Source organism: Centroberyx affinis, unplaced genomic scaffold (genome assembly GCF_046629955.1).
Source record: "Centroberyx affinis isolate AG114_WGS23_722 - 3 ecotype Tasmania unplaced genomic scaffold, CSIRO-AGI_Caff_v1 ptg006308l_1, whole genome shotgun sequence".
Taxonomy (NCBI): domain Eukaryota; kingdom Metazoa; phylum Chordata; class Actinopteri; order Beryciformes; family Berycidae; genus Centroberyx; species Centroberyx affinis.
The window spans coordinates 1-26,084 of record NW_027283208.1 but is presented as its reverse complement, the minus strand read 5'-3'; the positions used below and the strand labels follow the sequence as shown (position 1 = coordinate 26,084).

The 26,084-nt window shown below is 39.0% G+C and overlaps 1 protein-coding gene across 1 annotated transcript; it reads left to right on the top strand.

Moving 5' to 3' along the window:
- Positions 1-20,214: 20,214 nt before the first annotated feature.
- LOC139638362 (gonadotropin-releasing hormone II receptor-like) lies at positions 20,215-25,313 on the top strand (the record flags this gene model as incomplete). Its single annotated transcript, XM_071512480.1, has 2 exons — positions 20,215-20,748; positions 25,112-25,313. Coding segments are annotated over exons 1-2 (736 nt in total), but the record flags the coding sequence as incomplete, so codon positions are not given.
- Between the last annotated feature and the right edge of the window lie 771 nt (positions 25,314-26,084).

Here is a 26,084-nt window from a genome sequence, read left to right as displayed (position 1 = left end):
TAATATATGAGTTCTTAGACTGAGTGGTGTTCCCCATCCTGTGTCCCTTTCAGTATAAATAGTGGTAGTTGTGGTATTTTAGTAATAGTAAGAACAGCACCACTGTGCCTCTGACGCAGGGGTTCCCTCAGTTAATAACTTTAACCTGTTTTGGGCAGGGGTGTTGTTAGGATTTCAGAACATCCGGGGCTCAGCCCAGAGGAAGTCACCCCCCACCATAGTAGGGGGGTCCGAGGGCATCCCCACCCCCCAGGAGAAATTTTTTAAAATTTAAACAGCAAAATGCATCAATCTGGTGTAATTTGACATGAACATACATGGGTGTAAATGAAGCAGCACAGTAAACAGTTTGAGCAGCAGTGTGTACAGGCCAACAGTGAGACAGTATATTGTAGTCTGTCTGTCTCTCTCCTCAGGCCCGCCTCCTGAATTCTTCTCTTGACACTTATTTGTCTCCTACGGAAGTGTAATGCATTCAGTTGAGAAAAAAAACTTTGCCCTGTTTTTCTGAATTAACAATTATCTCAGAATTCTGAGAAAAGTTTTCATGGAAAAAAAATAATTCAGCTCTGCTTTTTCTGAATTAACGAGATAATTATCTTGTTAATTCAGAAAAACAGCCTTTTTTTTTAAGGAAAAAAATTATTCTGCTCAGAAAAACAGAGCATTTAAAAAAAAAAATTCTGCTCTGTTTTTCTAAATTAACGAGATAATTATCTCAGAAAAACAGGGCAGATATAATTATCTTGTTAATTCAGAAAAACGGCAAATTTTGTTTTTCTCAAGTGAATTCATTACGCTTCTGTAGTCTCCTCCCCTCATCTCTCTTTGTCTCTGTCTGCTCATCTCTCTTCATTTCAGGTTTTGCAAAAAATTTACAGACACAGTTATCAATTAACATATAAAACTTTATTAATATTTAATATATATGGTATACAGTATGTGCTCCTCACTCCTCATCTGTCTCTTTACTGTAAAAAAAATATCCAATCCAATCATAATCATTGAGTTAAATTTAATCAAAAGTTATATTTCCATATATTTCACTACCTATATTACTACAACCTAATAGTGAGCTACTTTGGTTTGTTTGTTACGTATGGAAACTTAACTTTAAGCATAACTCATTTTAAGAAGTAAATTATTTAACCTGTGATGTACGTCTGTTAGGAAGCTTGATATTTTCAATGCCACATCAAAGATCACCATGAAAAGCCTAATCCATTCTGAATGGCTGGAGGAGTCTACCATAGATGTTTTATGTGAAGAGAATTCGTTTTTGCATTTAATGTTCAGCAGCCCACATAAGTAGACCTGAATGGGAGGATTCAGTATTGTTGCTGTTCTCTTGCATAATCTTATTTTATTTCTGCCTAATTAAGTAAGCTACCCTAGAGCTGTATTGTGTCACTTGTGGCAATTATATGTGAATTTTTTGCTAAATAACGTCACAATCATTTTAAACAGGCTTAGCTGCATTGTAAATTCAAGAGCTTTGAGTGGTCTGCTGCTTGAGAGTCTGCAGTCTAACTCCCTTCGGGCCACATGATGCATAAAGTGGTGAACAGAGTGACCAACCGACCATTAATGCCATCCATAGAGTCCCTGCTGTTGTGGGGCTAAAAAGTATTAAAATGTCCTAAACACTATAGTAATTAGAGGTCTTCATTTTTTCATCATGCAATGACAAGTTTATTTTCAACTTTTTTCATTTTAATTCAAGTATGGTGGTATTTAAAGATTCTTTACAGTCAGTGATATTTAGTTGAGGCAGAGTTGGAAAGTAAAGAGAACAAAATGTGACAAATGTCATGAATTGTGTATGTAGTGACCCCTTTTTGCTTATCAGTCAAGGGCACCTGGTTGCTGATGGTGAGGATGTTTCGACGCGTGTAAATGACATGTCCACTCCACTGCTTGATCCATTATAATCATAGTGCTGTTTATTGTTCACATTTTAAAGTCTACAGTTTCCAATACGAGCCAGACTTTTACCACTTTTCCAATAACTGTCTGCTTACCAATGCAGATGCAGATTTACCAGTTCAGAACGAAACAAACACCATTAAACGACACGACACGACACGCCACGCCACGTCACGTCACAGTCTAAAACTGTTTGCTTCCCTCCATCAGCCACACCTGAGTGCCTCACCTGGCTGATTATAAGACCTGTCACAGTTCACAGCAGGGATGCCCCAAGTGGTGGGAAGCTCACAGCACAAATAAATAAACAAAATACAAATGAAACACATGCACAGAAATGGCTCTTACAGTGTAGTTTAACCAAAAGATGTGAATGGGACAGTGGTGTTGGTTTTATTTCTTTATGTTGTATTACATTAATCGGTAGTGGAAGAAGTATTCAGTTCTTTTACTTAAGTAAAAGTAGAAATACCACAGTATAAAAATACTCTGTTACAAGTAAAAGTCCTGCATTCAAAATGTAGTAAAAGTAAAAGTACAAAAGTATTAGCATCAAAATGTACTTAAAGCAACAAAAGTAAAAGTACTCATTATGCAGAATGGCCCATTTCAGAATAACACAGTATATATTATATTATTGAATTATAATTATTGATGCATTAATGTGTAAGCATCACTTTAATTTTGCAGCTGGAAAAGGTGGGGCTGATTTCCACTACTTTATATACTGCTGGGTAGCTTACAGTAATCTATAATACATCACAATTTATTAGTTGATTATATTTTGTATTAATAATCTGAATCTGCAAAGTAATTAGTAACTTAAGTTATCAAATAAAGGTAGTGGAGTAAAAAGTACAATATTTCCCTCTGGAATGTAGTGGAGTAGAAGTATAAAGTAGCATAAAATGATAATACTCAAGTAAAGTACAAGTACCTCAAAATTGTACTTAAGTACAGTATTCGAGTAAATGTACTTAGTTACTTTCCACCACTGACATTAATGCACTTACAGTCCCACATGCATGCCACTCCTAGATTAATTCAGAACAGTGTGGTTGTGTGTGTGTCTGTGCATGTGTCTATCAGAGACAGGATCTTATACTAAACTAGATATTTCATATGCAATGACCAAGGTTTCACTACAATGTTGTTTGAGGAGATTCCTCTTGGTGTTTATTATCTTAAAGGAATAGCTCACCCAAAAATGAAAATTCTGTCATCATCTACTCACCCTCATGCCAAATGGAACACAGGTGAAATTTGTTAGTCCATATAACACACAGGGAGGTTGCCAGCACAACTTGGTAGCAGCCTTCTCCAAAACAACTGAAGTCAATGGGGACCTGTTCTTTAGAGTAGAAAGACCTATACACCATTATTTGTTGCAAATCAATCAGCTGTAGTTAAGATTTGCACTAAATGATGGTGTAAATATACTGTAGGTCTTTTTGGAACTCTGAAGAACTGGTCCCCACTGACTTCAATTGTTTTGGAGAAGGCTGCTATGGAGTTGTGCTGGCAGCCTCCCTGTGTGTTATATGGACAAACTTCACCTGTGTTTCAACTGGCATGAGGGGGAGGAGATGATGACACAATTTTCATTTTTGGGTGAACTCTTCCTTTAAACCAACATTGGGTTGCCATAACAGATTATTTACAGATTAGTAGTTGTCAAACGTTCAAATTTTGGTGCAAAGTAGCCCTTAACAATACAACACAGGTGTTTCATGAAAATAAAGCAATGCCCCTGCAGCACTGCATGTATCCAAACACTAGGGGTCACTATAGCCCTTTTGTTAATTCATTTTGTGATCAATTTTTTATTGACATTTTAGTATGAAAGAGATGTGGCCAAGCATTCATTTAACAATAGAGAAGAGTAAACAAAAAAGAAACAAAAATGAATTTTCACATCCTCCCATTCAATACAAATATCAACTCAGATGTCGATCTCTTATAGATCTGAGATTATAATAATGAAAAGAGAAGAATGAAGAAAAAAGGGAACATGGACAAATGAGACAATAAATGCAAGCAATACCACCCCCCCTACCCTCCCCCCAACCCACCCACCCCCCTTCAGGACCAAGGGTTTCATGATCTTTTTTTTTCCTTTTTCTTATATAGAGTGGATCATCTATTTCCTGAAGCATTTCCTCTTATTTTTTCTTATCCAAGGAAAGTCAACTGAGTTCCATACTCTTTTCCAGCCACATCCTGCTTCACATTCAAACCACATATTCACACACCAGGCACTCTTCATCTTCATGTCTTTATCTCTTTGCTGTGATGGCAGGAAAGCTGCGGGGGACACAGGACAGAACCTTCCTCATTTGTAACATTTCTTTGATGGCTCTTCAGGCAGGATACAATATGGATTGACTGAACCTCCAGTCACCCCTCAGTCAATCTGCTCTTGTTTACAGACAACACCATCTTAGTGCCCTAATCAGAGACCACAACAAGTAAATCTATACCAGAGAGGTGTCCAGAATGCTGTCCTGGTGTGCCAACAGCAACCCGGAGATGGCGGAGATGAGGACTGACCCTGGTAATTAATGGCACTACTGTGATCAAGGGAGTCTTTCAGATTCCTGGGGAAAACCATCGGCAACTCCTTAAAATGGGATGAGGACATTCGTTCATTCATTTTCTCTACCTGCTTCATCCTTTTTAGGGTTACAGGGGGCTTGAGTCTATTCCAGCATTAGACACCCTGGACATGGAGTTTAGGAAGTACTGGGTAATGTTAACAACGTATAAGCCTGAGTGCAGGTACAGGGTAGTGTAGATGAGTATAGCTCTGTGTAGAGTGAGCAGGTATATGAGGGTCGTTCACCAGAACTTCCTGTTGGTCCTTCTGGAGGTGTCATGGGTCTAATTATGTGATGGGACGTGCCCTGTTGATAACCCTTTGTATATCTTTGAAAAAAAAAAATGTTTATTTTGACAGCTCTAAAAGTTTGTTTTATTTAAAGGTAAATTAAGTGATGCCATCATAAAGGTACTGAATCGTTTTGTGTTAAATACAACTGAAAGCATAATCCTTATGAGGGATAGAGTTGGGAGAATCAACTTATAAACTTTCAACTTGAAACCAAGTATCTAATACACTAATGTCTGCATGACTGCACTGAAAATCTTTCTAGTGTAATAGTCTATACCCTAAAGCAAGAGCAAAGTACCTCTAAGGTTGATAATGCCATTGTCTGTTTTAATTAAAATCTATCTATCTATCTATCTATCTCTCTATCTATCTATCTATCAGTGGTGGAAGAAGTACTCTGATCCTTCACTTAAGTAAAACTACCAGCAATGTAGAAATACTCCATTACAAGTAAAAGTCCTGCATGAAAAATCCTACTTAAGTAAGTACATAAGTATTAGCAGCAAAATGTAGTTAAAGTATTAAAGTAAAAGTAGTGGTTTGGTCCCTCTCACTGATATTTTATTATATATGACATAATTAGATTATTAAAGGGCAACTTGGCCGATTTTCAACCAGCTTTGTATCATTACAATGTCGGTAGTAGATGCAAATGAACAATGTTTAACTTCCCTCCATGTTGCCTGCAGCCAGAGCTCCCAGTTCATTTGCCGGCAAAAAGCCCCCTCGGCCTTAGACTACAAACTACGTTTCCGCATTTTCTGGAGTGGTGCCTTCAAGGACGGTAAAATGTGGGTCTCCCAAAACACTCCCGTCCCATGCTACGCTAGCGATAGGGAAAAGCAGACACTAATACATCATATTACTAAATACTTTAAAATATCAGTATATTTGGAAGAAAACTAGTTTCATGATACGAGGCCGAATATCGCCTGTTGAATCAGACACAACAGAGTCTGGAAGAGGAAGAGACCACCGGAGCGACGTTTCAGCCGCAGCTAAGCTAAGCTAAGCTGCTAAATTTCTCCGTGATTCATCCAGAAAAGCTGAATCTAACACAGAAAACAACTAGCTATTAATGTCAGAGCGGAGATGTGGCGCCACTATTATAACTTATGAGGCAGAATATAGAGCTGTGGAATCAGACAGAACAGAGTGTGGAGGAGAGGGCGACCAGGGGAGCTGGAACAGCGTCAGCCGAGAGAGACGCTCTGCACCGAGAGAGACGCTCTGCACCGGGAGAGACGCTCTGCACCGAGAGAGACGCTCTGCACCGGGAGAGACGCTCTGCACCGAGAGAGACGCTCTGCACCGGGAGAGACGCTCTGCACCGGGGGCTGAACACCTGTGAACGCCCGGTGATGATCGTCAGGGGGACAGACAGAAAACTCTGCGCTGCAACAAACTTCACGGTGCTTTGGTGAACCTGACTTTGTTTTCTGACAGAATATTATATCGGACTTTGCCGACTCTGAATACAGAACAACAGTGACTGTGTTAACTTTACCTGTAACGTTAACTTGCGGCTACATCCAGCGGCACCGTTCAGCACTCGGTGAGTTGATCCACAGAACGTAACTGACTCCAGCCCGCTGGTTTGTTTTATGATCCTTTGAAAACAGATGCGATTTATCCAGACTTGATGAGGAAAAACGTTTTGTAAATGAAAATAAGCCTCAGTAAAGAGATATAATGCTGCTTTCTCTCTGCTAACTTTGTCTTTGGTGCTACACTGACCGTGAACGCACCGTCAGAGTCAGTGATGCGCGCAATGCATTCTGGTTGTTGTAGGATTCCCCCTTAACAGCGATATGGGGAAACTACAGCCGTTTTCTCAGTTTTCTCTGGTCATAGGGCTCCAATTTCAAAAATAATTGCACATTTCTACTACATGGGTGACCTAGTTTTAATAAATCATCATATTCACAGCAGTGAAATAGGCCTTTAATACTGAAGCATCAGTGTGTAAGCAGCATGTTACTGTTGTAGCTGCTGGAGGTGGAGCTAGTTTGAACTACTTTATATACAGTTAGCTAGTTTAGTCCAGTGGTTCCCAACCTAGGGGTCGGGCCCCTCCAAAGGGACACCGGATAAATCTGAGGGGTCATGAGATGATTAATGGGAGAGGAAAGAAGAAAAAACAAAGTTCTGATACACAAATCTGTTTTCAGTTTTTGGAATTTTTCTCTAATCTTTGATTGTTGCTGAAATATTTGATCATTTGAACATTTATTGAAATGAAACCATGTGAGGTTTAGAGGGAAAAATCACTATTTGGTGGAGCTGTTAACAACTCATAGACATCTGAAATGTGACCCGACTACACACTGCTTTTTGTAAGACGTCAAAAGCCAAAAAGGTTGGAAACCACTGGTTTCATCTTTAACAATGTGTTGTATTTTAAAAGCTTGTTATATTATCCATTGTGTCAAATCTCCATGTGAAAAGTAACTAAAGCTGTCAAATAAATGTAGTGGAGTAGAAAGTACAATATTTCCCTCTGAAATGTAGTGGAGTGGAAGTATAAAGTAGCATCAAATGGAAATACTCAAGTAAAGTACAAGTATCTCAAAATTGTACTTAAGTACAGTACTTGAGTAAATGTACTTAGTTACTTTCCACCACTGCATGCTTGTTATGTGTGCAGTCTCACTAAATGCATCCCGATTCCACCTGAAGTCAAAGTTATTATAAACCAAACACAATAAGGTAGGTTACATGCAGGTGATGGATAATCTTTCCTCCTGAAACTGTTATCAACTCTACCAAATAACTTTTTTGTATTCAGCAATGCCATTGTTTAATTAAAACATAAAGAAAAAAACACTGACTTTTGTCGTATTTAAACCACAATCACCTTTACCTTGGCTAATTTGCTTCGTTCTGTGTCCCCATCACTGTGAGTTCTTTTTACGTCCTTCTTGCCATACCTCTCCTGCATCTGCTGGTTAAGAATGCATGGATCAGCAAGTGGCCGTCGTTCTTTTTTGAATTTGTACCTCAAACATCCCATGCCATGACTCCTGAAAACAAAAAATGTGACAAGATGAAAACCCTGAGGGGAAGAGGACAGCTGTAAAAAAAATGTGAGTGCTTGTAACAAAGTGTTTATATTTTGACACAGGCATGATAACCTTGTAAGCAATGAGCTAAAGCAGTGATTCTCAACTTTTTTCATATCATATATACCCTTAATTTAGTCCACATTAGAGCTATGGACCCCCATTTGATGAGATTTTGACTCTCGGACCCAAATCTGAGAATATTTTTTATTGTTAGATATGATTTTGTCCAGAATTCTATGACTTTCTGTATTGTAGGTAGAGAGATAACAGTGAAACTATGATCAAATCATCATTCTTCTACATTCTCTAACTGTGTTAACTTCTTGTAAATGAAATATTGGTGAAGTTTAACAATTCATCAATTTGCTGGGGACACCCTGGAACCCCCTTAAGGACCCCCAGTGGTCCCCGGACCCCACGTTGAGAACCACTGAGCTAAAGGGAATACTGATCAATAATTGATGTTGTTTAGATCAGTTTCTCTCCAAAGGTTATAACTTTTCATTTGAAATTCCAGAAAACACTATTAATGAACAAGGAGATTTGTCTCTGAGGCTAATAAGGATTTAGAAGAACTGCAGTAGGGAGACAGTTCTTGGAATCACTCTGGATTTCCCACTTGTCCTGGTCAGCTCACATTGGCCAAAATGGGTATCGCCATGGCACGGAAATGTGTCATATATATAACACCATCCATTCTTAATCAGGTTGTACAGTCAGTTATTTTGTCACATCTTGACTATTGTCCTATTATTTGGTCATCAGGGTCTAAGAAAGAATTGAACAAACTTCAGTTGGCACAAGCTGCCAGAGTAGTACTTCAATGCTTAAAAAGAAAACGTTATTTCAATGCATTAACGTCTGTCATGACTTCTTACTTCCCTTCTCATATTCATATCTTACATTCTTAGTTGATCAATTAGAATATATAGAAAACAGTCACACTCACTTCACCAGAAAGGCGCTAAGTGGTGACCTAGTACTTCCCAGACCTAGGACTAATTATTTAAAATCCACAGTGTGCTATAGAGCCATATTTAACTAATTACACTTTCAAAAAGGCACTCAAAAGTGAACTGATGAAACTGACCATGTAAACTTTGATTTTATTTAATTGTTAGATTTGTTATTATTTGTTCTATATATATATATTTTTTTTTTCCATTGGATTTAGTTTAAATTAATTTGTTTCGTTATACTATTATTATTATTGTCTTAAGTATTCTCTTATCTTATTATTCATTATTTGTATTGTATTGCTTTTTATGAGGACCCCAGGAAGACTAGCTGTCATTAATTTGCCAGCTAATGGGGATCCTAATAAAACAATAAAACAATAAACAGTCAAGATGTCTGGTGTGGTCTGAAAGGTGCTGGTTCTAATCCCGAGTCCGGCTGGGAAAACGTGGGTTGGGGAGAGTGAATGAGTTTTCGCTCCTCCCGCATCAACTACTGTTGAGATGCCCTTGAGCAAGGCACTGAACCCCCAGCTGCTCCAGCAGAGCTGCTCAGTGGCCACTAGTAGAAGACTGTGGTCGTACTGGGCAGCTGCCACTAGCTGACAGTAGAAGAGTGCAGCTCCCAGAGTGAACTGTGTGTAAAACGGGAGCGTATCTATGTGCTAGGTCCTATGTTCCCCAGTTCTACATATGTGCTCTTCCAGGGTCCTATGTTCCCAGGGTCCTATGTTCCCAGGATCCTATATTTAATCCTAACCCTAACCCCTAACCCTAACCCTAACCCTAACCAACCATATTAAGCGAATACAGAGCTGGGGAACATCTTTTTCAGGTTCCCATTATGTGCTATATAGAGCTGGGGAACATAGGAACTTGGTAACATAGGACCATGGGAAGATAGGACCCTGGTAACATAGGACCCTGGGAACATAGGACCCTGGGAGAGCACATATGTAGAACTGGGGAACATAGGACCCTGGTAACATAGGACCCTGGTAACAAAGGAATGACTCCATGTAAAACAGGGTGTTACTGGAAAAGATGATATAGCTCTGTCGACTTTCCCTGGATCAATAAAGGTTAAAAATGACACAAAATAATAATAAGAAAAAAGATAATACTTCATTTAATGTAGGCTAATTTATTAAATAATATAAAAATATTACATTAGAATAACTACATTAGAAATTTGTCGTAAAGTTGAAATGTGTAAACCTTACAACATAGACCAGTGGTTCTCAACATGGGGTCCGGGGACCACCAGGGGTCCTTGAGGGGTTTCTAGGGGGTCCCCCCAGGAAATTGATGAATTGTTAAACTTCAGCATTATTTAATTTACAAGAAGTTAATATTATTAGAGAATGTAGGAGAATGACTATCATCAGTTTTGATCATAGTTTCTCTGTTATCTCTCTACCTACAATACATATAGTCATGGAATTCTGGACAAAATCATATCTAACAATAAAAATATTCTCAGATTTGGGTCCGAGAGACAAAATCTCATCAAATGGCTCTAATGTGGACTAAAATAGGGGTCCTTGATATGAAAAAGGTTGAGAATCACTGACATAGACCAATACAGTTTTGAGGTTTTGAGCCGACTTGAGTGTATCATCTTTGATTGGTTCTTATCCGGGGCTTTTCTTTCCGCAGCCCTGCACAAAGAATATCCCCGTACTGGAAAGTCCCCAGTGCGGTTCTGTGTCATAGAGGTGGCCTATGCTGGTTCACCTGCCACGTCACCTACCTTAATTAACCAATCAGCATCGATCCTCGCTTTCTCAGTTTTCATGCTGGACATTTTTCCCCTATAAGGCATATAGCGTGTGGCTGCAGGCGGTGGACCGGTCAGATGGATTCAATGGAAATGTATCCAGTTTTACCCCTGGTTTATTTTCTAGTCATTTATTTGCGGTTCAAATAAAGCCGGTGGACGGAAAGCCGGAGCAAAGTGATGTTTCAGCACCTCGGACAGCTCCGCGGTTTAAAGGGATTCCTACCGAACATCAGATTACCTTTTCATTTATGACTCTGGCCATATAGATTCACTCCAGTAAGGTAAGGATCATATCGCCTGTGTCAGTTCAAGATATCGTGTAAGGCTAAAATGTCGCTGTTCCTTTGCCTGAATTCTTTCACAACTTTAACATTTTGACTCTTCAGAGCGATTTCTGTATTTCAGGCGCTTTGCAACAATTTTCATTTCGGCCAACAATGAGAAATCTTTTAACAGGTGACTGGGTTTTTCTCGGACAGGGGAAATAAGAAAACAAGATACATTTAAATTAAAAAAGCTACGATGCAGCTTGTTAGTCAATGAGAAATAGTAACCGTCTATAGCCGTTTTTAAAAGTGAAAAAGAACCAGTTAAGAGATATTTTCTCTTTATTTGGCAGCAGAGGACAATCTCAGCACATCCTCTTTTGCTATTTTTCATTACATTTTCTATACGGCTGCTCCGAGGTTAAACAGCGAAGAATGGGAGCTGAGTCTTTATTTAGCTCTGGAAAGTTAAATGCGACTGTACATTACATCCATCAAACAACACTGTCTCATCGTGTGATATTAATAATCTATAATCTTTGGATGATTATGCCCCACTTGGCCTATTTATTATCATGCAAGCTATCCACACTAAAGTTGTGAAAATGATGGAATCATCAATATTTCCTTTCACATTCTGTCTTCAAAGAGCTCCCACTGTGTACATGCTAATGAACTTCTCACCTTGACATGTGAAAATGGAGGTAGAATTACCATATTGCAGATCATGGGAAGTCTTTCAGTGAGTTTACTGAGGTAAAGTATGCAGAGATTGTGATCAATATTTTCATCTCATGGATCAATATTACACAGGCTATGACAGTAACTCAATAATAACAATAATTCATATCTGGTTTTCTAATCATAATTATATTTTCTTTAATTTTGAATGTTTGACATGTTGGGGATGTCCCTGTTTTATACTGTTAGTCTTAAACAAGTGTAAAGTGTGACTGTATACAGTACTGGGAAATGGTACATGCTCCATGCTGGTATTCTGCATTAGAAATTAAATACATGGGGAAGGATCTTGTTCTATTACTTATTGTGCAGGGTATCTAAAATCCACACTAAAGTTGTGCAAATGATGGATACCATCAATGTTTTTCTGGTGTCTTTTGGTGTCATTAGCCTAGTAGCCTACTGGGGTGATGACACATTCCCTGTCATCAAAGATCTCCCACTGTGTCCATGCTAATGAAGTGCTCATTCTTGTAAACACCTTGCAAGATGGAGATAATTGCTGTATGAAGGTCATGGGAAGTGTTTCAAAGAGCATAGACATAAAGAGCATGACATAAATTAGGCAGATGCTGTGACCCACATTATCATGTACCCATGGATCAATATTATACAATGGTTTAACTTTCCTTGGTCTAGATACAGCAGATCTGTCTCCATTTGATAGATTTCAAGGTATTTAATAGAGTAGGCATTAGGCAACTCGTTTGCACTTTATCATCTCTTTCTCTGTGTGAGATCTTGGGCTTATGTAGGGAGGAACAGGGAAAAAATAAGCCACTTTTTACATTTTGCGCTATTGCAGCAAAATAAATGTGCATTTGCATATGCACACAATAATTTCTATGTATACTTAAGGTTGTAGGGCATCCATGGAAATAAAAACATGTATGTCGGTAATACAGTTTTAAAAGTAGGCTATGGCAGATTAAAAAAAGTTGCCTTATTTGCACAACTGTTCCAAAGGTTAGTGGCACCTTTTACCCCACAACCACTGTTTTGACAATTTTTTTTTGCTTCACAAGCCAGCAACTCAGGCCCACAGTGTATAATTCCTTATAAACCTGCAATAAGCGATATCAGACCTTATAACCAATCCTCAAACTAATGTGTGCAATGTGGAGATTTCCTTGAGACATAATGATCTAAACCAGTATCCACACATGCGGGCCAGCAGTGTTGCTGTTTTCACCTCTTTTCTAAAGCTTGAGAATAAGAACGACAACGAGAATTTGGAACGAAGCTCCTCCCGGGCCATACAGTAGCGTTTCATTTTTTTTTAAACTTGCCACCATTCCTGAAACAAATTCTCGTAATGGCGGAATCGATAAAGCGAGCGAGTAAACTTGTTAAGCTAGTAAACTTGCTACCTGCCTCTTCACTTGTCATTGTGGGACATGTGACCTTCAGCAGGAGAAGGTTCTGTCAAAGTGAGTCTGGTGACTGGTGACACTTCTCCGTAGGTACATTTAACTTAGCTATTAGCCTTTACGCACGGTGCTTGGCTAGGTTTGTCCATAGGGGCATCCGTAATGCAGTAGCTTTGCTGTGCTTTATTTACAAATGTATTGCGGTTTCTGTCACCCTCTAATGGTCGGAAAATCACTTATTGCAGCTTTAAACTAATATATAATAAAGTTTGAAACGTATCTTCTTCCGTTTAGATACAAGAATCATGACATTTTTACCAAAAATCACACTTTTTGACCTGGCTCTTTTACCAGTTTCTCCATGTGCTCTGTAACACCGCATTATGTAATAACTCGACAAAATGTAATACATTTTCACTTCATTATGTAATAACACCCGCATTTTGTAATAATTTGCAGCATTTTGCAATAATCTCCTGCATTTTGTAATACACAGCCTGAACGCAATATGTAATAAATTTGATGGTCTTTTTGGGGAGCTCTGTCAAAAGACCATTGCAGTAGTCTGCTAGAAATAAAAGCGTGAATGAGTTTTTCCAGGTCGGCTTTTGACATGAAGTCCCTGAGTTTGGCTGTATTTGTAAGATGATAAAAAGCTGATCTTGTTACTGCTTTTAGATCAGAGTCAACTATAATGCCGGCCTAAGTTAATATTTGGGAGGTTTAATTTAGCTTAATTGTTATAAAATATAACGTGTACAGATGAAGACATCCATTTTGGTTGGTTATTACATAATGCACTGTATTATTACATTTTCATCATAAAAAAGTGCATCTCCCACATTTTGTAATAACCACCGCAATATGTAATAATTTATTACAAAATGCGGGGAAATTTATTACATATTGCGTTCAAGATGTGTATTACAAAATGCGGCAGATTATTACAAAACGCGGGTGTTATTACATAATGAAGTGAAAATTTTCATTTACATTACATTTTGTCGAGTTATTACATAATGCGGTGTTAATTACATAACGCGTTGTTACATGCTCTCCTCCATCACAGATTGAGGGAAATTCATTATTCTTCCCAAATCTGTGATCACAACTGTATGGTTGCCTAGATACAAAGGGTGGCTGATCTTACCAACAAGCTTGACTTGCCTCATGTCTTTCTAAAAATACCATACCATACCTTTCATTGTTCCAACAGGATGACAAGGATTAACACCTCATATCACATTTCCATGCACTGGACTAATCTATACATATAGGCCTAGTCATTTGCTGAACTGGTTGTTTTTCAAATCTGGACATATTTCACACTGCATAACGAACTAGTATACACGCCACACCTTCTATACATGCAGTGTATGTTGCCTTCGATAGGCATGTTAATGATACTGTGTGCACCTCATGCTTATTGCTTTAAATTCACATATCTGCTTTCTTCAGATTCCCATATCCCTCTCAGTGTTAGTATAATTATTCATACTTATTTACCTATATATGTCACATATATCATTATTTATTTATTTATTAATCCATATTTAAACAAACAACTGCGACTAAGTAAATCTGTATGTCAGCAATCCATACACTTTTACACAGTTTGCATATATAATCCCACAATTGGTTATATTCTATATTTGTGTTTGTATTATATATCCCATGGCTGTATCCCATGACTTTTGCTGCTGCAAGGACTCCCCACAGTTTCATCTAATCTTATCTTGTCCTATCTCAGTGTTCCGGCATTGGCTCAAGTCATGATGGAAATAGTCTGCTACAAAGCAACGAGGCAGCTGTCAATCACTGAGAAAATAATAAAAATCATACAGGGAGCCTGTCCCTGTATGATTGTCTGTCATCCTGAATGATGCTTTTCTCCTCTATCACATTCTCTAAACCCCCAGGGTTTGAGATTCAGCTGGCAAACCAGTCCCATTTTTTATAGAAAGAATCTGTCAAATGTCATATAAATGTTTGTTTGGTACTCTCTACCACTGATTCATATGACACAATAGGGTAAAGCTTTATTTCCTGGGTCCACAATTTCCTAACAATTTCCTAGAAAGGAACTGTTAATTTCTTGGGAAATTTTCTGGAAAGGACCATGAAAATATGTAGTAGTTATAAAATGTAAGCAGTCTGGTGGAGTCGATAAGATACTGTCAATTTCCTGGAAAGAACTGCAAAACTATAAACTATTTACTGGAAAAATTATTGGAAATTATTGGAAGTCATTATTAATATAATTATATAATATAGTTATTTGTTGAATTCCTTCCTCTAATTTCTAATTTTCTATATAACTACTACATAATTGAATGGTTCTGTCTTAGAAACAATAGAAGAAATTGGAGGTACTTACCAACTACCATTGAACTCTTTCTCTATTTAAATATATATAATTAGTACATAATAATTGTACAATTATTTACAATTAATTCTAATTAATTAATTAATTAATTAATTACAATATCTATAATTAGTACATAATCTAATGGTTCTTTCCAGGAAACTTCCTAAGAAATTAACACATCCATTATGATAAATTTAATGGAACAGCTGAATTAATTTGAATTGAATTTATTTGAATGTAATTATTAAATGTTTAGCGATTATATTATTGACAATAACACTGATATAATGTAAGAGAGAGGGAGAGAGAGAGAGCGAGAGAGAGAGAGCGAGAGAGAGAAACACAACCCGCAAAAACAAGCCAAGTATGTAGCCACCTGTAGGCTGGCTGTTGGCTCTGTTTAAATCTTTTAAACAAATGAAACACAAGATTTATTTTTGATGTCTTTTTGAGCCAATAGTCCACAAGAATACAATTCCATTAACTGAATGGACACTAACACAAGGAAATAAACTGTGCTCAAACTGGGACCGCTGAAGTCCGGGACATCTTTAAAGTAGGCTCAGTCATTTCTCTGTTTTGGATATTCTGCCATTCAGAACGTAGAGATACATGCAGTGGGAATATGGGCTCTGATTGGTCGATTGACAGCCAATCGCAGTGCTGGTCAATCCCAAACGAGTTTGGTCGCTCGACAGCCAATTGCATGCTGGACAACACCAAACCACTGAATACACCAAACCCAACTGTGGCATTCTTCACACATACAAATACCCTGGATGACATTTGCTTGGACACTACCTTTATTTTGAAGAACACAAAACACTTGAGTCTGGAGCCAATGCTCCCATAAACACAAAATAACAAGCAAATAGTAAACGTTGTCCCCCACCAGTGATGTAGTTCCACCCTTGGGTCAGTCAGTGATTGCTGAGTGTACTTGAAATATGAGTGAAATTGTATAAGCATTTTGGTATGGGACAATGAAAGGACAGATTGACCATATATTTCTGTTGCCTACTCTCCTCAGAATTAGGCTTACAAGTTATATCTTGAAATGTAGTAACTGTAATTGTCCTGTTTTTACTCAATACAGTACAAAATATAAGAACTACAATACGCAATAAATACAATCCGTACATTACACAATGTACACTACAATATAATTTATAATACAATATACAATATAACATACAACACCAGGAGCGTGAGTGCTAAATGATAAGTGATATATGGTATTGCACAGTAGGTAAGTGGTAATATGATATAAGTAGTCAACACTGAGGCACAGTGGTAGTGCAGTGATGAGTGCAATAACAGTACAACAGTCCAACAACTGGACAATAACTACAGTGTCTTGTGGTTAGAGGTTTGCCCAAAAATTCTCCATTGACTCTCACTTCAACACATCAGCCCAGTCTGATGTCTCCAAGTATGTAGCGTGTGTAGACTATTATGTTACCTATGATAACTTTAACTGTATTGCTTTACCACTGAGTCCCCATTCATTGTCCCCCACATTGTATGATAACTTTAACTGTATGACCTGCTTTACCACTGAGTCCCCATTCATTATCAATGCCGCCCACTAGCGGCACAAAGTCAACCTTACAGTGTGACTAACGAACGAACGAACGAACGGACGGACGGAGACCGATCCATAGTCCCCCGTTTGGTGGGGGACAATTAATGGAAGCAAGTGAGGCTTGGCTGATCATTCACTCCACCTGTGTTAGCTGCACTGAGAGTGAAGATCTAAAACGTTTCCCTATGTAGTAGTTTGTAATGTTGCCTTCTCTTGAGGGTGGCTTGACCTGTGTTAACCCTAACTAACCATATTAAGCGAATACAGAACTGGGAACATAGAACCCTGGGAACATAGGACCCTGGGAGAGCACGTATGTAGAACTGGGGAACATAGGACCCTGGGAACATAGGACCCTGGGAGAGCACATATGTAGAACTGGGGAACACAGGACCCTGGGAGAGCACATATGTAGAACTGGGGAACATAGGACCCAGGGAACATAGGACCCTTAGTCATGTTCCCATTATGTGCCATATAAATCTGGGGACCATAGGACCCTGGGAACATAGGAATGACTCTGAGCTGAAGAACCACAGTTTTTATTTTTTCTAAGTAACATTAGACTGAAGCCCAGTGAAAAAGGCAAGTGGTAAGAAAGTGGGTAAATAATATTGTTAGTGCTCTTTGCTACTACCTGACAAAATGCAAACCTGCTGTAGCCTAGCTGACCTTCCAAGCTCAAACTACTAGCTTGTAGCTTTCTAGGTAAACTAGTTAGCAAGCCTGCTGACCTTCCAAGATCACGAATGCCATGATCATGAATGAATGAATTTTTTTTATAAATGAATGAAGTACCTGAGCATAAATGAAAGAAGGATCTTTGCCATTCAGCTTTGCCAGTTTAACTCAACAACTGAAATTATTGCTGCCTTTGAGAAACACCAATCTGTGGTTTCTGCAGCTGATGTAGATTACCACCCCAACATTGTAGTAAAGCCTACTCATGTATGTAATTGCAGGGTTAATGCTTTTGAGAGGAAGTAAAAGGGGAATTGTCAAGTTCTTGTGAATGCACCAGTTCCTCTGATGAGAGACTAACTCATCTGTAACATATCATGTTCAGTTCAGATCTATTCAATTTCACCTGAAGTTTCACAGTATTGTAAGTCCATGTACAATGTAATTCATCACCTGAAAGATCCTTTGGACGCCTAGTGAGCCATAATAGTGATAGCCACTTCGATTCAAGTTGAACAACTCTCTGAATTATATAGAAAGATATGATCTATGTCCAAGTCTTTCAGGATACATCCCCCATTATGACTTTTCAGTTGCATTCAATTGCAATATTCTGGGTCTTGGCACAAACAAGGTATACAACTCAAAATGGCTGTTTTTCAAGGCTTCACATTTAGGCTTCAAGCCCAAAAGCCGGTTTAGGCAAGACTACACTGCTTCAACCAAGGTTTTCCCAGCATGTAATGAATATAGCCTGAGGGAGCTATAAAATCAGCCAAGACTGTCCAGCACCGAAAAGGATTACAGAGGGTATAAGTTAATTTGAAGGATGGCAGACATGGTAGAAGGTAATTAGATCAGAGGATACCAGAGAAACCGTTTTTCAAAGTGTGTGTGAGCCCAGATGTGACATTACATGTGTATCAGTCAACATGTCAACCCTCTTATTAAGAGGTGTTGACATAGAAGTTGCTACATTATGAAAAAAAAACAATTTAGTTGCATAAGCCCATTCTCTGTACAAGCAGGCTCTCAAAGTGTTAGACAGAAAACCCAATACTTACCATCACTGCAATATTCTTGGCAAATATGACATCCTTAGCTGGGAAAATCTAATGAAATACACTGACACCTGCCTGATGTTTAAGATCCTAAATGGCGAGGCTCCCCCACCACTTAGTACTTTTATTAAGCAGAAAATTTCAAACAACAGATCTACAAGATCTGCTCTGAGAGGGGATTGTGTAATCCCTTTCAGGTCCAGCTCCTTCAGCCCATCATGCTTTTCTGTAAGAGCTTCTCAATTGTGGAACACCCTACCAACTGAATTAAGAAACTGTACCACCTACCACACCTTCACACAAAGTCTCAAGGCCTGGCTTTTGAAAAGTCAGACATGTGAACATTTCTAATCTACATAGTACATTGCTCATTTTATTATTATCGTAGTTATTACTGGCTAACCTGCTAACTTGTCCCATGTCCTTTGCCCATTGCCAGGCAGCCAGCTTTGTATGGCTTAGATGGTTGTGGTCAGTATTGTATGCCTTGTGTTCTGTCTTGAGAATTCTTGTTTTGTTGCTGTTGCTGTCTCTATGGCGTCTTGTTGCCTTCGTTCTGTAAATTTTATCACTTTATAGGTTTTAAAACATCTCGCCAAAGGACTGCAGTTGAAAATTAGCCAGCTGGCTAACACTGGCACATTTACAGAAATGTTGATTAATGTTAGCCTGGTGTCCAGCCCCTATGAATCGCAGTTTTCAGCACTCTTCAAATTTGCATGGCGATTCATAAGGCAGAAATACCACATTTTGCGGCCTCTTTCACTTGATCTTCCATTAGAGCGACCAACGGACAAATGACAATAACAAGAGGATTTGGCAGTCCCATTTCTGTAGCCACCAGAGGAGCGAGCAGGTAAATGAAGCTCTTACCAAAGCCGGTGGGAAGCACCACGAATACATCCTGACCTCTTAAAAAGGCTTTTAAACACAGAGATTGTTCCTGTTTTAATTCATCGATGCCATTACGTTTTTTGAGGACTGACGAAATCGCTAAATCTAGCTTGCTATCATCCAATTCCTTTTCCGCCGCCGGCTGTGCTGCTGCCATGTTGGTTGTTGTTGTTGCTGCGCTCTGTATTTGCGTCATCAGTAGATTAGTAATGCCTACATCGACCAGCCAATCAGGTATCTCGGACAGTATCTGTCCGAAATAACTGCCAGTGGATAGGCTTGCGTCCAGACCCTTATGAATCGCCATGCAAATTTGAAGAGTGCTGAAAACTGCGATTCATAGGGGCTGGACACCAGGCTAGATTAATGTGTGTTGGCCTTATAAATAAACAAATAAAAAATAAATAAAGAAATAAATAAATCACAGAAAAACTAGCTTTCTTCATGCAGAAAAACTGGAAAAACTAGACCTCTTCAGCTTTCAGATTGATAATGCCTTACCTGCTTGGAGACAGTGACTGTGTGCTTTTATAACACATAGATCACTTTTGAACAGGTTATTTGATTCAACAGTTTGTCCTTGCTGTTGCTCAATGTAAAATAAATTTTTTTCTCCTCCTCTCACAGGATGTCAGGAAACCTGTCCCTGTGGGTTTCCACCCCAGCATATCCATCAGAGAATGGCTCTGTCATCTCCCTGCTTAATTCATCTTTACCACCGCCTCTCTGGGAGGCTCCAGCCTTCACCATGGCCGCCCGGTGCCGTGTGGTAGCCACCCTGGTGCTGTTTGTCTTCGCCGCTGTCAGCAACCTCTCAGTCCTGATCAGTGTCTTCTGGGGCCGGGGTCGTCGCTTGGCAGCCCACCTACGGCCGCTCATTGCCAGCTTGGCATCAGCCGACCTGGTGATGACATTCGTAGTGATGCCGTTAGATGCCATTTGGAACATTACGGTGCAATGGTATGCCGGGGACATCATGTGCAAGCTGCTGTGCTTCCTCAAGCTCTTTGCTATGCACTCAGCAGCATTTATATTAGTGGTGGTGAGTCTGGATCGCCATCACGCGATCCTTCATCCCTTGGATTCACTAGACGCCGGGCTCAGGAACAAACGGATGCTGCTGGTGGCCTGGATGCTAAGTCTGCTGCTAGCATCTCCACAGGTGGGTTCTAGGCTGCATGGCCGATGAGCTTCAATAAGATAATGGTCTTCTTCATCTCACTAACTGTTATTGAACCTGTGAACCCTACGGAAGCCGAGAACGGCCGTGTTTGCAATTATTTTTTTAACGCCGCTATCTCGAGATCACAAGTTAATTATTTTGTTATCTTGAGATAACAAAGCTCGTTTTCTCGAGATAACGGGTTAATTTATCTCGTTATCTCGAGAAAACAAGACACAATGCAATTTCTGCCTGTGTTAGACTTGATTGAAGTACAGTCCTTGATCTGACATTTTCAGCTTAAATCAGTTGCTACAGTTGTCAAGACTGCATGCTGGCATGGCACTCCTGATCTCTGATAAACATTATAAGTAATAAGAGGAAACGACATTTTGTTTTCTCGTGATAACGGGTTGATTATCTCGTTTTCTCGAGATAACGAGATAATTAACTTGTGATCTCGAGATAACGGCATTAAAAAAAATAATTGCAAGCACGGCCGTTCTCGGCTTCCGTAGAACCCAGCTTTTGCAAAATTGCAGATTATAGCTTGACAAACAACTCTAACACATTTTGTGAAATGAGCATGAACTCGATGTAGATTACATAAATATTAGGTTTCTTCACCACAAATTAGATTATGTGACAAATTGGACACACCATTTTCACCTGTTCATCATGTGAAAAAAGTTAGTTAACAGTTAAGTTGAGGAAAGTAAAACATGTTTGTTTAAGGTCTGGGTTAGATTTTGGCAACTAAAAGTTTGGTTAAGGTTAGGCAACTGCAACAATTTGGAATGTGTTAAAGTAAAGCTTTGGTCATGGTTAAATAAGAAAAACTTTCTCTAAAAATTAAAACGAATGTGTCCAACCATCCATCCATCCATCCATCCATCCATCCACACTTCCACCCCTCTACCCACGATCTCCATGCCCTTAATTTCCACTACAATATTCTGATGTCAAACTGCTGCCTGTTTCTAGTTGTTTCCTTCATGTATGTTTTTTTGGTGGGAAAACCACAGTAAGATTTCTCTCATTTTTTTTGCATTTTAAGATCATCATTCCACAAAATTAGGCTAGCTAAATAGCTTACCCTGGACCAGTGTGACTGCCTGAGAAACTTATATGTATTGTATCTCTGTAATACGGCTGTATACGTGCAGTGAGGTTTTTGAAAATGTTGGGGGACGTTGCAGAACCCCTGCTTTGGTTTTGAAAATCTCCCTATTTCCGGACTCTCGAGGTTGGCAAGTATGGGATGAAGAGAGAGGAATAGGAGAGAAAGGAGAGAAAAAAAAGGAAGGAAAAGCTGAGTATAATGCTCTCATACATCAACTTGTCACAGATGCTACAGTGCGGCCCTCTGAACTATATCAAGAATGGGTGGGTGAACCTTAAGTGTTGTCGTTCTGCCTCGGCTATCTGGCGGACATGAACAGCTCTCTTCGGATCCAGTTTATCTGACGTATGATGTGGCATTTAGTTGTCAGTGGATGTGACCCTGGAGACACCAGTCAGTGGCTTCCTAAATGACAATGAGAGATGTGACTGCGGTTTTTCTGCGGGTGAGACGGTTGGACACGACAGGCGAGCATATCATGGTGAGGGGATAGAGATGTAACACAGCTTCCAGACAGGGAGGGGGCAGAGAATTGTAGCTGCTATATTCTACTGCTGAGAGGAGTAAGCTTTCAATCTGTCACAGCAATGCTGTCACCTAGAATAGCATGAGATAGTTATCAGTGTGCGAACTATACCATGGCTTTCGGGGGGAGCTCACTTTTTTTTTTAGCAGGGGGACTGACTCTGACTCTTGTTGCAAAGAAACATTCATAGCTGCAAGCATGTAGGCCTACTTGCTTTATGTCAGCACATCTGATATATAATATTAATGACCACATCAAACCTCCACACAGGTATCATCACCAAACATCACAGTATGATACAATACGGCCGCCACACTTCGATGGTGATGGCAAGAATAGCATGCATGCCGGTATCTTCATTAAAGTGAATTAGCGATGAATCACCCTCATGCATGAATAATACATCAATAATAGCCTAATTTTACGCATGATCCATGATGATGAAGATACAGAAAAATAGAAATGCATGGCAAAAATAGCATATTGTAAATATTTTAGAGAGAGACCCCCCCAAAATTTCACAAATCATGTTTTCAGGGGATCTCATGTCTTAGCCAAGCTCCCCCTGGCTCCCCTGTAGTTCGCACCCTGATAGTTATCCAGAAGGAACAGGCTCTGGGCTGTTGATTGCATGTGAAGTGAGCTAATAAAACAGTGGTGAATCAAATCTCACACTGCTTACACTGTGTTACTGCATGTGTCCTCATTCATCTGCTTACTATCACACAACGGAAATGCCATTAGAAGGCAGGGACACTTCACAAGTCCTTAGAAATGTAGGTGGAACACAATTAACAACAGGTCCATGTCCTGTCGACCTCCTGTCAAGACTTTGGCAAATGTATACACTTGAAACTAATTAGCTTCCTCCAGGCTGAACTAGGAGGTTATTGCAGGCATAATAGAACTGGTACTTTGACACAGTGAAAGCCAACAACATTGACAACACTACTGCAAAGTGCAAGGATGAATGAAAAATAAGGAAATCAATGCAGAATTGTTTGAAAAATGGATTTCTAAGCGCACTGTGTGTTGGGTTTGGTGTAGGTTGACTGTTTTTTGGGAGGCAAAGTTGTCCACCATTGTGATTGGCTGTCATCTAACCAATCAGAGCCCATATTCCCACTGCACGTGGCAGAAAACCCAAAACAGAGAAATGACTGAGCTCAAGATGTCCCAGTCTTTGAACACAGTTTATTTCCTTGTCTTAACGTCCATCAAGTTCATTTAACTTAGCTGTCTGCACCGACAGGTGGCTGATCAATCAAAAATGGCTCTGTGGTGTAAAGCACAATCAAATATTTTTTTTCTTATTTTTTCTTAAATTTCAAATGCAGATCCAATTAAGTTATCCATTAGACCTGCTCTTGCACTGTAAATTCTCTGATCGATTGACTGAGTGGAACCATATGGAACCCAGCTATTCTGAAATCTAGGTATTACAAATGAATGGCCAAAACAGTTCCGGAACCATGATGACGTTGGGATTACCACATGACTAGCCAGCTCTATACAGAAAAAAATTTGGTTGTTTTGCTCTATGCAAGATGTCTGATCACACCAGTGTTTTCCTTTAAAAGACCCAATCGTCATATAACTTGACTCAGTTACTATAATGCAGCTTAGGTGGGTTATCTCAATTCTGCAAAATGAAGAGGTGGGTAAACTGAATTTAGTTGAGTTTGCCCTCCACTACATCACTGCATATAAGACAATTTTGATGTATGCCAATACATGCAACTCATATTGGAAGTAAGTTTTGTTTTTATCTAGATGTGGTAACTTCACTGAATGATTCCTAGTTTAAAGAAAAATGCCATTGGTGGCAGCCTCACAGTCCAGTCCTGCTCAAGTCAGTTAATGAAAGCTGTAGGGTTTAAGCAAACACCTGAACAAATCCACACACATTATGTTCTATGTTCTTTTACATTCTCCATGTAACCAAGGTTATTATAGTTTTACATTTTTCATTACATTAGTTTTTATTTTTATTTCGTTTTGACTTTTTGTTTTCAATTTCAGTTTAGTTTTAATTCGTTTTTAAAACGGGTTTGCTAGTTTAGTTTTTATTTTTTGTTAGTTTTAGTCTTTTTTTGTAATATGGTGTATTTGTCAGGGGCGAGATTCAAAAATTCAAAATACTAGGCTTATGTATGAAATAAATTGACAAAGATGAAAACTAAAGACATTTTCTCTATAATTTTAGTTTATTTTACTTATACAGTTTCATTTAGTTGTCATTTTTTTGTAAAGCCTTGTTTTTATTTTTATATCAGTTAACGACAATGTTTTTTCACACCTAGTTTTCGTTATTTCATTAACGATAATAACCTTGCAAGTAACCATAGTCACTGTCATCCAGTGGTCCAGTCCTGTAAGCGTCTAGTGTCAAAATTTACCTAGATTCACTTCACAATGGCTGTGAATTTAATTTGCAGCTCTCCAAACACCTCATTTGTGTGCAGAAGGTCAGCTGTCATACTAACGCTGGGTGTTGTGCCGCATTCATTCTGTAGTTTCCCTATAATGCATCAGTCCTTTGTGTCACTAATCATTTCCTTATTTCATTTAGAATGGAATCCATGATTTCATTTTCAGGCATCTTACTTCAACCATGTGTTTCAACTGTGCAATGTGCAACTACACCATTATTTTCCTGTGACTGCACGGTATGAGCTTGATTCCTCATCTCTCTGTGTTCTCTTCATCCCTAGCTGTTCATCTTCCGGGCTATTAAAGCCGAGGGAGTGGACTTCACTCAGTGTGTGACGCATGGAAGCTTCCGGCACCGCTGGCAGGAGACAGCCTACAACATGTTTCACTTTGTGACACTTTATGTCTTCCCTCTGCTGGTCATGAGTTTCTGCTATACCCGCATCCTCATCAAGATCAACGGGCAGATGCACAAGAGCAAAGGTATGTGACTCCTAAAACCTCACTCTCACAGACTACTAGACCAGTGGTTCTCAACGTGGGGTCCGGGGACCACCAGGGGTCCTTGAGGGGGTTCCAGGGGGTCCCCAGCAAACTGATGAATTGTTAAACTTTACCATTATTTCATTTACAAGAAGTTAACACAATTAGAGAATGTAGAAGAATGATCATAGTTTCATTGTTATCTCTCTATTTACAATACAGATAGTCATGGAATTCTGGACAAAATCATATCTAACAATAAAAATATTCTCAGATTTGGGTCAGAGAAACAAAATCTCATCAAATGGGGGTCCGTGGCCCTAATGTGGACTAAATTAAGGGTCCTTGATATGGAAAAGGTTGAGAATCACTGTACTAGACTACCAGACTACCTAGATGTCAATTTATTTCTGGTTCACTACAGCTTTATCTGGTTCTTTACAACTTCATGAACTAAATAAATTAATCCAAATTGCAAAGTTTGAATAGCTGAGATGACTCAGTTTAGAATATTGTGGGAGTAGCAGCAATGCTTAGATTGGTCTTCAAAGGTTGGAAGAGCATAGAAAAACCCTTATTTAAACAATGGATGGATACATTAGTGAGAACAATATCATATGAAACAATGTTGACAAAACCATAAAGGAAAAGTGGAGGAATCCAAACCAATTTGGGACAGATTTATGAATTATATTGGGGGAGGGAGACAGGATTGGTATATATGTGTATGTGTGCATATATGTATGTGTGTGTGTGTGTTTGTACATAAGA